At 41.5% G+C, this 14,980-nt stretch overlaps 1 protein-coding gene across 1 annotated transcript; it reads left to right on the top strand.

The window, feature by feature from the left end:
• The first annotated feature begins 823 nt into the window (after positions 1–823).
• Positions 824–14,463, top strand: pelp1 (proline, glutamate and leucine rich protein 1). The gene is made up of 17 exons (XM_058395342.1): positions 824–1,002; positions 1,498–1,562; positions 2,181–2,286; positions 4,138–4,287; positions 4,783–4,854; positions 4,945–5,004; positions 5,108–5,264; positions 6,411–6,543; positions 6,855–6,942; positions 8,074–8,162; positions 8,291–8,404; positions 8,547–8,697; positions 8,938–9,097; positions 9,182–9,237; positions 9,462–9,689; positions 11,648–13,465; positions 13,782–14,463. The coding sequence occupies exons 1-17, from the start codon at positions 862–864 to the stop codon at positions 13,872–13,874; spliced, it is 3,681 nt and encodes a 1,226-aa protein (XP_058251325.1). The 5' UTR covers positions 824–861; the 3' UTR covers positions 13,875–14,463.
• The last annotated feature ends 517 nt before the right edge of the window (positions 14,464–14,980 follow it).

The following is a 14,980-nucleotide window of genomic DNA, read 5'->3' as shown; positions in this document are numbered from 1 at the left end:
GTGGTGGTGGTAGTGCTGTTATTGTTAGTGGTGGTGGTGCTATTATTGTTATTGTTAGTGGTAGTAGTGGTGCTATTATTGTGTTAATTGGTAGTGAGTGGTGCTATTGTGTTGGTAGTAGTGGTGCTATTATTGGTTATTAGTGGTAGTAGTAGTGCTATTATTATTATTAGTAGTAGTAGTACTATTAGTAGTAGTAGTAGTACTATTATTATTAGTAGTAGTAGTAGTACTATTATTATTATTAGTAGTAGTAGTACTATTAGTAGTAGTAGTAGTACTATTATTAGTAGTAGTAGTAGTACTATTATTATTATTAGTAGTAGTAGTAGTACTATTATTATTATTATTATTAGTAGTAGTAGTACTATTATTATTAGTAGTAGTAGTACTATTATTATTATTATTAGTAGTAGTAGTACTATTATTAGTAGTAGTAGTACTATTATTATTAGTAGTAGTAGTACTATTATTATTAGTAGTAGTAGTAGTAGTAGTACTATTATTATTAGTAGTAGTAGTAGTAGTTCTTGTTTTTCTGTTCTTTATTACATGTTTATTTCCATACTATTGTGAGTCTGTAGAGTTTGTTGTGTTGAACGAATACGGCAGTGTAGTACAGTGAAGTGGAGGTTACGTCCTGTTTAGCTTGCTTGGTAGAACTAAAACTAAACGGGGCCGTTCTAAGTGCACTACATCACACATGCACGTTTATCTAGTGCACTTATACAGTGGAGTCGCGCTGTTTAGGATTTGACCCCCGTGGCAAACATGATTGACGATTCGCGTCGCGGACTAATCACGTCACCCGCTCCGAACTTGCGTTGTCGACCGACATTGACGTAGTTAAGAGGCGGCAAGATGGCTACGGCGGCTTGGCTGCATGGCCCTAAGAATATGCGGCTCACTGAGGGTTTGGTGTCCGCGCTGAAAGAAGAGCGACCCGAATATTTACCTGCACTTTTAGCGAATTATCGGGAACATGGCGTGGTCGGGACGCAGGTGAGTCAACCGCTAGCGCTGTTTAGCTCGCAGTGGCTACTGGAGCGCTCCATCTGTGGGAGGAGGAGGAGGATGAGGATGATGAGGTCTTTGTGTGTCCTCTGATATTCACTTCATAAACCTGGTGGAGTTTGCAAACATACAAGACATGCTTTACATACCAATTAATATGATGTTGACATTTCCATCACATAAATACGTTCCGGGTGTGTGAGACTTTGACGATCACTGTACACACAGGTTCCCAGTCCTGCTCCTGGACTAGCACCTGTCCTGCACATTTTTGTGTGTTCTTCCTGCTCTATCACACTCACTGCAACTAAACACCTCATTAAGAGACGTAGCCGAGCTGAAGGGCACCGAAAAACATTCAACATAGGAGACTGTGGTTCCTGGACTAGGGTTAAGATGCTGTGTTGTTGTGTGTAGTGTAACCCTGCAGATGTTTCCTAATCACAGCTGGCTCTCATGTAACTGCTTTTCTCTGTGCTGCAGAACTGTGGGACAGTGGGAGGACTTGTGGGTATCAGCAACGCGCGCCTCGGCTCCAGCAAAACAAGGTGAGCGGTCAGCATCAGTGTCACATATTAAACACATCGCTCTTTTCTATCTGCTTCTGTGGTTCTTGTGTCTGCACCATAAAAAAATATCCTCTACAGGATTCAGCCGTGTTGCTGATTTGTGTAACGGCTCCATTATTTTGATGTCCGATTTGATGAACATCTTTTGTTGCAGCTGTCAGTAAGATATCAGCTGAGAGGAAAACTATTTGACTATTCTGTGCCTCTTTGTAAACAGAAAAAAATCAATGGACGTCAACTGGCGACATATAACTAATCAAAACAGCAAGGCTTTCTGTTCTCCTACTCTTTGGGTTGGATGCAAGTGTTTCTTCGTCAGCACTGGTCCAATATCGTACTGGGAGAGCTGACATTCCTGAAACAGACAGGAAGCTCAATATTTTTAGCTTTATTTTTAGTTTCTCACCTTCAACAACAATCACTCTAACTTTAATTCACCATTCAAGATGCTCTCTCACCTCTGGGGTTTTACAGTGTAAACTTATGTTCATATGTGCATCAGCAATATGGTTGTTTTGTTTTGTTTGTTTGTTTTGAGTGTGCTTGAAACAAGTAAACAGCTTCAGATATGTAACCAGAATGCCTTGTGTGCTTCAGGTTTGAGGGTCTGTGTCTGTTATCTATGCTGGTGAAAGACAGCTCAAGTGAGGTGTTCCAGCAGCACTGTCTCTCATGGCTTCGCTCTCTTCAGCAGATCATCCAGGTGAGATAACTTGCACTTCTCATGGTATTGACACACAGCAATGTTGCACACAGGGCTTCAAAATCTTTGGTTAGTCTAATGGTGTTTTTTTTATTATTATTATTCATTATTTATATTATTTTGTGTGTGTATTTAGAACAATTTGTTCCATTATTAGTGCTTGAATGAGATTTATTTGTTCATCATTACTAATCATTACATTTTTGGTCACTTTATACTCTAATGCAGGGGTTCTCAAAATCTTCATTCAAAGGTCCAAATCTGAATTTTGATCAATGTCGATGATCTGGAACAATTGGTTATTACAAAAATTTGTTTTCAATAAACATGCATAACAAAACAACACAATTGTTTGGAAAAAATAAAGTGTCTTTTGCATTCAAAATACAGAACAAGCGCAAAATTGGCAACGACAATTCATTTAAGTGTCAGCATTTTTATGAACAAAACACAACAAGAGGTGGGCAAAAAGTAACATGGTGCAAAATACAGAGCAGCCAAAAGTAACATGGTGCAATATACAGAGCAGCCAACAGTAACATGGTGCAAAATACAGAGCAGCCAACAGTAACATGGTGCAAAATACAGAGCAGCCAATAGTAACATGGTGCAAAATACAGAGCAGCCAATTGTAACATGGTGCAAAATACAGAGCAGCCAATAGTAACATGGTGCAAAATACAGAGCAGCCAATAGTAACATGGTGCAAAATACAGAGCAGCCAATAGTAACATGGTGCAAAATACAGAGCAGCCAACAGTAACATGGTGCAAAATACAGAGCAGCCAACAGTAACATGGTGCAAAATACAGAGCAGCCAACAGTAACATGGTGCAAAATACAGAGCAGCCAACAGTAACATGGTGCAAAATACAGAGCAGCCAACAGTAACATGGTGCAAAATACAGAGCAGCCAACAGTAACATGGTGCAAAATACAGAGCAGCCAAAAGTAACATGGTGCAAAATCCAGAGCAGTTAATAGTAACAGGGTGCAAAATCCAGAGTAGTTGCCTGATTTCATCAAACGTAATACGCTCACTGGATGTCATGACAACAGTGTCACGCAGGAAAACTTTGAATACCTCGCCTTCGCTTTCATTTCGGACCACCTCCAAAAAGACATAAAAAACTAAGCAAGTGATTTACATGTTTAACATGCGTTTATCAAAGTAGAAAATCCACACTTAATTTCTTACACACAATTAGTGCTCTTGAAATACATGGAATGGAGGCAGGTCCGGATTTAATTCCCTCTGCGTCCAGATCTGGACCGGAGTCCGGACTTTGAGATGTGCTGCTCTATTGTATTCTTTGGATACCAGCTAAACAGCCTCCTTGCTGCCAAATAGACCAGAATTGTTCAAGATAAACACTGAACAAAAAAATCAAGCAAACATTGTCAGGTTCTGTTGTGTTTATGGTATCTCAACCTGTACAGACATTTAATAAACAAGTATACTGTTATTGCTTTTCCAGTTTTGCATTGATAATGTCCTTAAAATATTATGTTCTCTAAGTCTATTTAGTTCAAATTAGATTCATCTATGGTTACAAAAAGTAAGACAAACGATGCAGTTGCTTTTACTGTCACTACACCATAAAGTGTGTGAACAGTGCTAACTTCAATGCTGTGTATGAAATGATTGACAAATTTAGCAGCTACTTTTATTTGATTAGAATGAATGCAAGAACTTTTATACTATTTTACTGTTTCTCACAGTTTCACAGTGTATATTATGCCGTATTAATGAAAATCTGTACTCCTTCTTTGCTTGTCACTGTCACTCTATTTCTCTCTATCCACCTCCGGCTCATGTGAACACACACACACACACACACACACACACAGTCGCAGGCCCCTCTGCCCTCTGTGCAATTGGCTGTAAGTGTGCTACAGGACGTGCTGCAGTACTCGTCTCAGCTGCCTGAGCTGGCCAGAGAAGTGGGCCTTAACTCCATCCTGGGCATTCTCACATCTCTACTAGGCCTCAAGTCTGAGGTGAGTCTGTTGCACTGGAAGATTGTGCTTATGACTAAAGAAAACCGCAGGTACCCAGAATAATAAGACCTGAGCTTGTATGGAATTAGGGTGTTTTGTTTGTGGGAACAACTTTAGTCCTTGTTGATATTTGGACCATAATTTTGTAGTTGTGTAGTCAATAAGCAGTCATGAGAGTATACAGAGCATAAAGAGCATACTGTGTGATCATAAAACTTGCTGGAGGATTGTACTTGCTTCCTGTGCTGTAAGCTTTAGAGGTTTATTTGTTGTTTTCTTTTCTTCAGTTTTGTTTATTTATGTTTTATGCTATCAATATTTTACCTCAGCATAAACTTTCTATCAATTTTTCTGTCTAATACATGCCTTATACGTCCTTATAATTTTTTGGAATGGCTCGACACACTACAAGCTAATGTGAAGGAGGATTCATGGACAGAGATGCAGTTTATACAGGTGTTCATCCTCTGTATTAAATCTGTTTTTGTTGTGTAGTGCCACCTGGCTGCCATGGAGGGGATGATGGCATGTATGACCTATTACCCTCGAGCATGTGGATCGCTAAAGGTGAGGGTTGTGCTACTCATGTTTTTAAAAAAAATAATTGATGTTACATTGATACAGCACCTGCAAGACTCTAACCACTTATTTGTGCAGGAAAAGCTGGGGGTTTATTTCCTATCTAAGATGGACTCCGACAACCCTAAAGTGCAGGATGTAAGTGACATTGTTAAATATGTTAAATATACTTGTTTCCTGACACCTTTTTTCCTTTTAGTTTACAAAATTTGTCTTTAAATGTGAATATCTGGGTTTCTAGGTGGCTTGTAAGTGTTACGGGAGGCTGCCTTGCCTGGGAGGTGTGCTCGAGCGTGGAGGAGGGGGGCGCCGGGCTGAAGGATGGACCAGTCAGGTTCATTGTCTTCTGGCATCAGCCAATAGCTTTCTGGGACTGTTATACCAGGGTATAGAAACAGGTGAGAGAGAATCTTTTTGCAATTTGTCTGTTTTACTTTATTGAGTAGTTTAGTTTCTCCAAGTCCGTGCAAGCTTTGCATGCCATCATACTTTATGCTTCTAGGGTTTGTGTACCCAGCATTCGCCTCCTGTACACTGTTTTCTATGCACTGCTTCTGTGTTTGTAATCCTGGGTTTGTGTATACACTGATCAGGCATAACATTATGAGCAGTGACAGGTGAGGTGAATAACACTGAACTCATCATGGCACCTGTTAGTGGGTGGGATATATTAGGCAGCAAGTGAACATTCTGTCCTCAAAGTTAATATTGATATTGGTGTTAGAAGCAGGAAAAATGGGCAAGCGTAAGGATTTGAGTGAGTTTGACAAAGGGCCAAATTGTGATGGCTAGATGACTGGATCACAGCATCTCCAAAACTGCCTCTGCTGCTAGCATCCTGATACCGCAGCACACTTTCAGGAATCTAGTGGAGTCCATGCCTCTATGGGTCATTGCCGTTTTATCAGCAAAAGGGTGACCAGCACAATATTAGGCAGGTGGTCATAATGTGTATGTTGTACGTAGATTCTGAAGCCAAGAAAAAATGCTTTTTTTTGTCTTAAGTAACAGTCAGACTGGACTTTTACCGTGTTATTGTCTTTACAGTTAGGAAAAAAATCCACGGTTTAATTAACAAAAACACTGAATATATGTTTAGAGCAAAGAGAATAATTTACTGCAATGTCATGCTGAAAGCATACTTCATGCATAATTTGGATTACATAACTGCATAACATGTAAGGATGTATGATTTCATAAAAAATTTCCAGTTAACTGCTTGAGTCACCAGTGTCTGATTACTGAAGTCACTCTTCTGGTTTATTATACTCCAGTTCCACATGAATTCATTCAGAATATAAGAGAAGTCATGTTTAGCAATATTTAGATTCAGAAAGTGGCACTGGTGTATAATTAGAGGCATCCAAATAATGGAAATATTGGTAATGATAGATGGATGGGTAGATAGATAGGAACTACAGGTTCATGTTCTACATGTGTGCTTAAAACAAAGTGTAAAGTCACCCTGTCCTATCAACATTTGCCTGTTAAATGCTGTGAAGTTTATGGTAGTTTGAGAGAGACACATTTCTTTTGCTCCTCAGAAGAAACCATGCAGTATGAGGGTCCAGGAGTAGAGCTGCCCTTTCCTCCACTGGATGATGTCGATCCCCTATTGATTCTTCAGTTACGCCATCGCTATAAAGCAGTATGCCTGGCTCTTAAGCATACACTCAGGTGTGTGTGTTTTCTAAACCTATGTACCTATAAAATATGCTGAATAACTTAATTATGAATACATTTATTTCATTGGTCAGAGGTTGACCAGATTTCTTCTACTTCTTTGGAAGTAAATATAAATAATATACAGCAAATACATAGCAATGCTATATTTATTTATTTCTATTTCTATCTATTTGTATGAATTAGCAATGCTTTCACTAAATGTTGACCTGCATGAAAATAGTTTTGTCGTGACAAACTTGCTTGATCTTTGTCTATGAAAGTTGATCCAAAGATAAATCTTTGTGTTTTTCTCTTGTTTGTAGCATTGATCCAGCCACCTCAGTGCGTCTTCCCATTCAGCATGTCCTTAATTTAGTGTGCCGTGCCCTGGCTGTCGGCATTAAGAACATTGTAAGTTTTAAAGATAAGTTTTTACAAGTTTACGCTGAAAAATAAAGCCATAATGTTATCCTAACCTTTATTATCTCATTGCAGTGGCATCTGTCAATGGGTAGGATATATTAGGCAGACAGTAAAAAGTGAGTTCTCAAAGTTGATGTCTTGGAAGCAGAAGTGTAAGGATCTGAGTTACTTTGACTAGGGAAAAATTGTGATGGCTAAATGACTGGGTCAGTGCATCTCCAAAACAGCAGGTCTTGTGGGGTTCTTGGTATGCATACAGTTAGTACTAGGTTAATGAGTGACATGGTCACGGGCGGCCAAAGATCATTGATGCATGTGGGCAATGGAGAATAGCCCATTTGTTTTGATCCCACAGAATAGCTTCTGTAGCACAAATTGATGAAAAGTTCATGCTAGCTGTGATCGAAAGATGTCAGAACACACAGTGCATTGCAGCTTGCTGTGTTTGGGGCTATGTAGCTGCAGAGTACCCATGCTGACCACTGTTTACTTCAAAAAGCACCTACAATGGGCACAGGAACATCAGAACTGGACCAATGTTGGCCTGGTCTGATGATTTGTGCTTTATTTCACATCATGTGGATGGCCGAGTGCATGTACGTGTCACTTACCTGGGGAAGAGAAGGCAGCAGGATGTAATGTGTAAAGAAGGCAAGTTGGTGAAGGCAGTGTGATACTCTGGACAGTTTTCTGAGCTGTTTCTGCAGCACAAGGGGGAGCTATACAATATTACACAGGTGGTTTTAATGTTCTGGCTGTATATACACATACTGAGGGAGCACTTTATTAGGAACACCAGTACACCTACACAATCATCCAATTATTTAATCAGCCTTTCATGTGGTAGTAGTGTAGAGTATAAGAGGAAATGAATTTCATTTCGACCGTGGTGGGATTGCTGGTGCCAGATGGGCTGGTTTGAGTATTTCTATTGTAGCTCTCCTTAGATTTTTACGCAAATCAGTCAGAGCTTACTCTGTACTCTCCATTTATTTGGATACTAACGTATGAAAATAATTTTTTGACTTTGTTCTAATACGGGCTTTATTCATAACATTATTTTTTAATGACTGCAATGCTAGAAATGTACTCATTGCTTGTATTGTTTGTGTTTTCCAGAATGTCACAAGTGAAGGTTGCTTGAAGCTTCTAGTTTTGCCATCAATACATAGTGACACTTTGGAGGTGCTCTCTGCTTTAATTAAAGCGTGGGTAAACGCAAACCAGTTAATAAACATATTTCTTCTCTTTAATCCCTATTTACTGTGTCATAGAATTGAATGAATGTTTGTTGACTAAGTGGATGTGCTTAACACTTCAGTCATGTGTGTTTCAGTGTGGGTGCTGGCCTGGTGCAGTATTGTAATGTGCTATCTAGGCTTTTCTCTCAGGCACTTTGTGCATGGACGCCCCTTCCAGAGGCCAGCCTCGGCCAGCAAAGAGCATACAGGTAACAGATACAGTGAAGTGCCTGAAACTATTAAAAGAAAATGAAATTTGGTTTGTCGTTCCTGCATGAGGGTTATACACAAGAGTTAATCACTTCCAAGTCCTGGAGTTTTATAATTGATAGTCTTTTGTCCTATCCATAGTGCTGTACGGGTGGCTCTGTATCACACACTAGAATTGTGGGTACGTGCAGGCAAGGCCTCTTCTTCAGTGCTGCAGGGAAGCTCCTCCCACTCAGAACTGCTCTTTGCTCATCTCATTGGTGACATTACACCAGGATCCGAGGCTGTAAAAGTGAGTCAAAAGCACATTGTTACTTCTCCATGGAATATTTGATCACAGCTCCAGAATAATTGGCATTCTTAGTTCTTGGTAAAATAATAATAATTGTAAAATTGTTTTTTGCAGTTATATTCTTTAAAGAAAATATTATGAAATATTGTTATTTAATGAGTGATCAAATGGACATAAGCTATGGCATTGCTTTAAACCTGCTTGCTTCTGCATTACATGGTCTGCATTGTTCCTCTCCAGCTTCGCGCAGGACAGACGGCGATGTCTGATCTTGTTGCAGCTGGAAAGACGGGACCTCGGCGAACGAAAGGAATGGGTATAGTAGATCCAGGGGGAGTCTCACTGCAACGAAAGGGTGATGCATTAGCCAATCAGGACACATGTTTTGCAGCTCTACGAGGTAAGATGTGAAAAACCTGGGAATCTGTTGTTTTTAATTACTTTAGATTGAAATTGTTAATGCTTCTACTTTTTTTATTTGTAGTCCTTAGACAGATCATTTTGACTAGTGGCACACTGTTGAAAGAGGATCTACATAAGGTAAAGAAGTCTTTATTTTACTTTAGTTTACTTGTTTGTCTGCTAAATGCTTAGTTAATTTTGCTTAAATAAAATCTATCTATAATGGCACTTTATGGCACAATGGGTTTATTGACACTCTTGCAAAATACCTGGATGGAAACTTCTAGTAAATACAATGACATTATTGGCAATGTTTGCTCTCAAGTCATTCTGTAATGCCAGGTCTCTCCTGTCTCTCTCAGAAACTGCAGGAACTGGTGGTGCCATTGTGTGTGAGACTCCAACAGCAGGCTCAGTGCAGTAACTGGGATGTGGGAGGTGTTACTGGTCAGTATGGCAGCGCTGCCCCACGATGTGAGCTCTATGCCCTGCTGCTGGCTTTGGTGCTTGTCCCATCCCCACGCTGGCCTGCTCCACTCTCCTGCGCTGTGTGCGTGTTCAGCCAAGGACGCAAAGACCGTAACATCACTGTGAGTGATCAGTACTTTAAATCTGCAATTTATTGAGTTATTTGTTGCGTTATGTAATATTCAGTGCAATAGAGATGCATCTCACAGGAGGGAATTTTCAGCATTGTTCATGAGTAGTCACAGTGACGATTCATTCGGATATGATTCATTTCGATATAACGTCCGTATAAATTTAAAAATGTGCCTAATAATAATGAACAGTTCCTAGAAACCTGTTACTCTTATTCACATTTTATTGTCATAAGTCTTCATCTCATTATGTACTAGTATAAAATGACCATTTGTAATTTGTGTGATTGTAGAAATAATCTGTGTTTACATCTGTTTTTAGTTTGGACCCTGAGATTATAGGCATCTACAGGGGTTGGACAATGAAACTGAAATGCCTGGTTTTAGACCACAATAATTCATTAGTATGGTGTAGGGCCTCCTTTTGCGGCCAATACAGCATCAGTTCGTCTTGGGAATGACAGATACAAGTCCTGCACAGTGGCCAGAGGGATTTTGAGCCATTCTTCTTGCAGAATAGTGGCCAGGTCACTACGTGATGCTGGTGGAGGAAAACGTTTCCTGACTCGCTCCTCCAAAACACCCCAAAGTGGCTCAATAATATTTAGATCTGGTGACTGTGCAGGCCATGGGAGATGTTCAACTTCACTTTCATGTTCATCAAACCACTCTGTCACCAGTCTTGCTGTGTGTATTGGTGCATTATCATCCTGATACACGGCACCGCCTTCAGGATACAATATTTGAACCACTGGGTGCACATGGTCCTCCAGAATGGTTTGGTAGTCCTTGGCAGTGACGCGTCCATCTAGCACAAGTATTGGGCCTAGGGAATGCCATGATATTGCAGCCCAAACCATCACTGATCCACCCCCATGCTTCACTCTGGGCATGCAACAGTCTGGGTGGTACGCTTCTTTGGGGCTTCTCCATACCGTAACTCTCCCGGATGTGGGAAAGACAGTGAAGGTGGACTCCTCAGAGAACAATACATGTTTCACATTGTCCACAGCCCAAGATTTTCGCTGCTGGCACCATTGAAACCGACGTTTGGCATTGCCACGAGTGACCAAAGGTTTGGCTATAGCAGCCCGGCCATGTACATTGACCCTGTAGAGCTCCCGACAGACAGTTTTGGTGGAAACAGGAGAGTTGAGGTGCACATTTAATTCTGCAGTGAGTTGGGCAGCTGTGGTTTTATGTTTTTTGGATACAATCCGGGTTAGCACCCGGACATCCCTTTCAGACAGCTTCCTCTTGTGTCCACAGTTACTCCTGTTAGATGTGGTTCGTCCTTCTTGGTGGTATGCTGACATTACCCTGGATACCATGGCTCTTGATACATCACGAAGACTTGCTGTCTTTGTCACAGATGCACCAGCGAGACGTGCACCAACAATTTGTCCTCTTTTGAACTCTGATATGTCACCCATAATGTTGTGTGCATTGCAATATTTTAAGCAAAACTGTGCTATTACTCTGCTAATTAAACCTTCACACTCTGCTTTTACTGGTGGAATGTGCAATCAATGAAGATTGGCCACCAGGCTGGTCAAATTTAGCCATGAAACCTCCAACACTAAATTGGCCAGTGTTTCAGTTTCATTGTCCAACCCCTGTATATGGCTTTTTTAAGGGCCCCATGCATTTAATGCTGTAACTATACTATAGAGTTATTCTGATTCTGTCCCAAAAATGAATTGTGCAGACAAAAGCATAAGTTTACAGGCTATAAAATATATCTGATATATTAATGTAACAAGGGATAGTAATGGTGAAATATTGAATATTGTTGATGATAATGTGGTAAACGCCCGTTGCAGAAAAGAAGCAACACTAAATGGAGTCTTTTGAATTCTTGTGTCTAGCTTTGCACAGTCAGGCTTCTGCTCATTCTGGTTTTTCTTATTTTCGCCTATGACATTGTTGCTGTGTCTCATCCTTATTAGGTTTCCTCATTCTGTGCTGAGGCATTGACTATATGCAATGCTCTGCTTCATCCACGCACCCCGTCCATCTCCCTCCCTCTACCTCCGCTGGCTCTGAAGCCAACTTCAGCCTCTTCGGTCCTTGCCCCTACTCAGAATCCCTCTCTCTCCCTCCCTACACTATTGGGGGCACCTGCACCAGGGCCTTCTTTTGCTTCCCGACATCCTCTGAGCTTAGACTCTGCTTCACTCCTGGGTTCCTTGGAGAACCATGTGCCTCTGGGTCCTCCTGTCCTTTCTACACCAGGGGGTGTCACTGGGGCCCAAGGTGAGTTGCTACTCTCCTCCCCTGCTCAGGCAGCTGAGCTGGCAGGATTGGCAGCACCTCCTGAAACCCAGCGGCAGGTGTTTGTGCGCTATGACAAAGAGGAGCCAGAAGACGTAGAAATCTCCCTGGAAAGCGATTCGGATGACAGCGTGGTTATTATGCCCCAAGGCATGATGCAGGAGATGCAGGAAGGAGCTGCTAACACGCAGAGTCTCCCTCCACCACCAGGCAGCGCTATGCCTGTGCCAAATGCTGGGCTGGGAAATGAAGCAGGCCCTGTTGAAACCTCACTCTCTAGCGATCTTCCCACAACCATCGGGCATCAGATGCTGCCAGCTGATGGCAACAACATCAACTCCTTTCCAGGGTCTAGTCAAACAGAGCAGCTGGTCTCTCTGGTGCCACCTCTGAACTCTAATGCTGTGCCTCTTGCAGCGTCCTCTAGTGCACTGGGTAATTCATTGCCTGCTGGTGCGCAGCTACAGCAAATGTTGATGCAACCTTCACAAGGAGGACAGCCAAGTCAGCTTGGACTGTCCTTACACATGCAGCTCCAGAACCAACTAGCACAGTCCAGCCGCCAGCCGGCCGCCAATGATCAGGACCAGAATGTCATCAACATCAACAGCACTGATGACGAGGAGGAGGATGAGGATGAGGAGATGGATGACGAAGATGAACTGGGAGAGGAGGAGGAAGAGGAAGAAGGCCTGGAAGAAGACGATGAAGAAGAAGACGAATTTCGTTCTGGGTACTACCGACATGGAGAATTTGAGGGCTTTGATGATGAGGAGGATGAAGGAGAAGAGATGGATGAAGAAGAAGAAGAGGAGGACGACGAGGAAGAGATCCAGGCCTTGGAGGCCGACAATAGAAGGGATGTAATTGATGCAGAGGAGGGGGAAGTAATGATGGAAGGGCAAGAAGAGAGGGGCGTGGGCACGTTCCCCATGGAGGGTGAAAGACCTGTAGAAGCAGGAATTGAGGAAATGAAGGCAGTACAGAGCATCTATGATGAGGAGGAGGAAATAAAGGACAAAGCAGGCATAGAAGAGATTGAGAACATCGGTGCTGTAGAGAGGAACGAAAGCGTGGTGGGAGAACAGCAAATAGAGACTCATATAATCGGAGCAGAGGGAGAGCAAAGCGAAGAAAATACCTCTACAGAAGCAGCTGATCAGGAAGTGCAGCCACAAGAACAGGAAGAATCCAGACCAGAGTCAGTGGTGACTCCAGAGGATTCTGGGATACCTTCAGAGTGTCAGGAGCAGGAAGTGGCTATAGAGGTCAGAGATAATGAGCCAAGTGCAGAGGCAGGACAAGAGGAAATACCCAATCCAAGCACAGCAACCACGTCAGAGGATGCTGCCTCGCAGCAAGTCGTGGAGACAGCAGAGAAAGAGATGGTTGAAGGGGTGCAGGCAGAGGAGAAAGAGGCACGAGGGACAAAGAGGAAAATGGAGGACATAGAAGAAGGAGAGGTGTCTGAACAGAACAGTGAGAAAAAAAAGGTAAATCTCCCAAATTTCAGCAAAGCACCAGTAATGAACTGAATGTTATCATCTGTAGTCATCAAGACTTTTAGTATGTTTAAGAAAGCAACAATAAATTCGAGTAAAGTAAAAAAGCCGACTTTCTCTGGGAGTAAAACAAGATGAATGTGTTTATCCATGGATTAAGTGTTGATACTATGTACTGTGAAGATATGTAAACTCTGGCTACAGGTGCAGGCAGTTCTGGCACTGTTAGTTTTGTAATGCACTGTTGCTTTAATGCTAATTCATCTTGCTGATTTGTTTAGTAAAACTTTACTACTCTATCTCCCAGCTGGACGATGAGGCCATGGCTTCCATGTTGGCTGACTTTGTGGACTGCCCCCCAGACGATGAGGACCACGGTGCCTCTCACTCGCATTCTTAAAGTAAAACCTTCTCCAAGAGCCATAACTCATTTGTTGATGTCTTGGACTCCAGACCTTCCCCTCTTATGGTTCATGCATCATTAATTACATACAGATATAATTAATTTAAACCTGAAACCTTTTATCAACTGTAAGTTAACGGTTTTCTATCTGTGATGCAGTCATGATGTACCTTGTGATATCATTTAAGATGCTCTCACACACTTAATGGTATCGTAAGTGTTTTTCTGACTTTGTTAGAACTGATTGTGTCACCATCCGAACAGCTAGTCAGTATTTTGTGTAAATTACTTCTCACTGAGCAACCAGCAGTCTACCCAGTGTGAGGGAAGATGTACAGACTTCTTTGTGTTCTGAACATGGGTTGCATGCCTTCAGCCTTCTTACTTAACCTTATGATTGGAGTACTTTCCTTTTCTGTAACATTTACAATAAAGTACTTGGGGATCTCCATGTGGAAAATGAAATGGTTATTGTAGTTCTTATGGGTTCCCTCCCATATTTCAGTTTTTTTGTACTATCATTTGTTACACCTGTACTTATTTTCTGTTAATTGATCACAAAAGACAATTAAAAGCAAAAAACTAATTGCATTGGTGTCTTTATAACTAAATACAGGACTGAGCGCCCTCTAGACACAATAACAAAGTATCTGGAATCTGCTGTTTATACTTATGGTCAGATGTCAAACTTATAGGACAAATAAGCTGGGAGTATTGGGTATTGGACCAGCATGTTGCTCGTTCATGCATGTACATAAAGATAGGTGTAGAGAAACCCTTATTCTGTCCAAAGATGTTTGTTTATTAATAAAATCAATTTCCACATGTAGTCGTTATTGACATGTAAATTACACAAGATAGTGAAAAGGCTTGCATGACATATTCACTCTGACTTCAATGTTTTTCCTTTCTCTTATTTGTTCATTCACTATATGGCCAAAGTACATGGACACCTGACTGTCACACCCATATGTGCTGGGTGAACACCCCATTACAAAGCCCCAGGCATTAATATGGAGTTAGTCTCCATAGAAGAAGAACCTTGACTCCTCTTTTGAGGAGCCTTTTTCCAACCTTGATTTTGGAGCATGACTGTAGGGGCT

The sequence above is a fragment of the Hemibagrus wyckioides genome, linkage group LG07, assembly GCF_019097595.1.
Source record: "Hemibagrus wyckioides isolate EC202008001 linkage group LG07, SWU_Hwy_1.0, whole genome shotgun sequence".
Classification (NCBI taxonomy): Eukaryota; Metazoa; Chordata; class Actinopteri; order Siluriformes; family Bagridae; genus Hemibagrus; species Hemibagrus wyckioides.
This window is presented reverse-complemented; position numbering and strand designations above follow the sequence as displayed.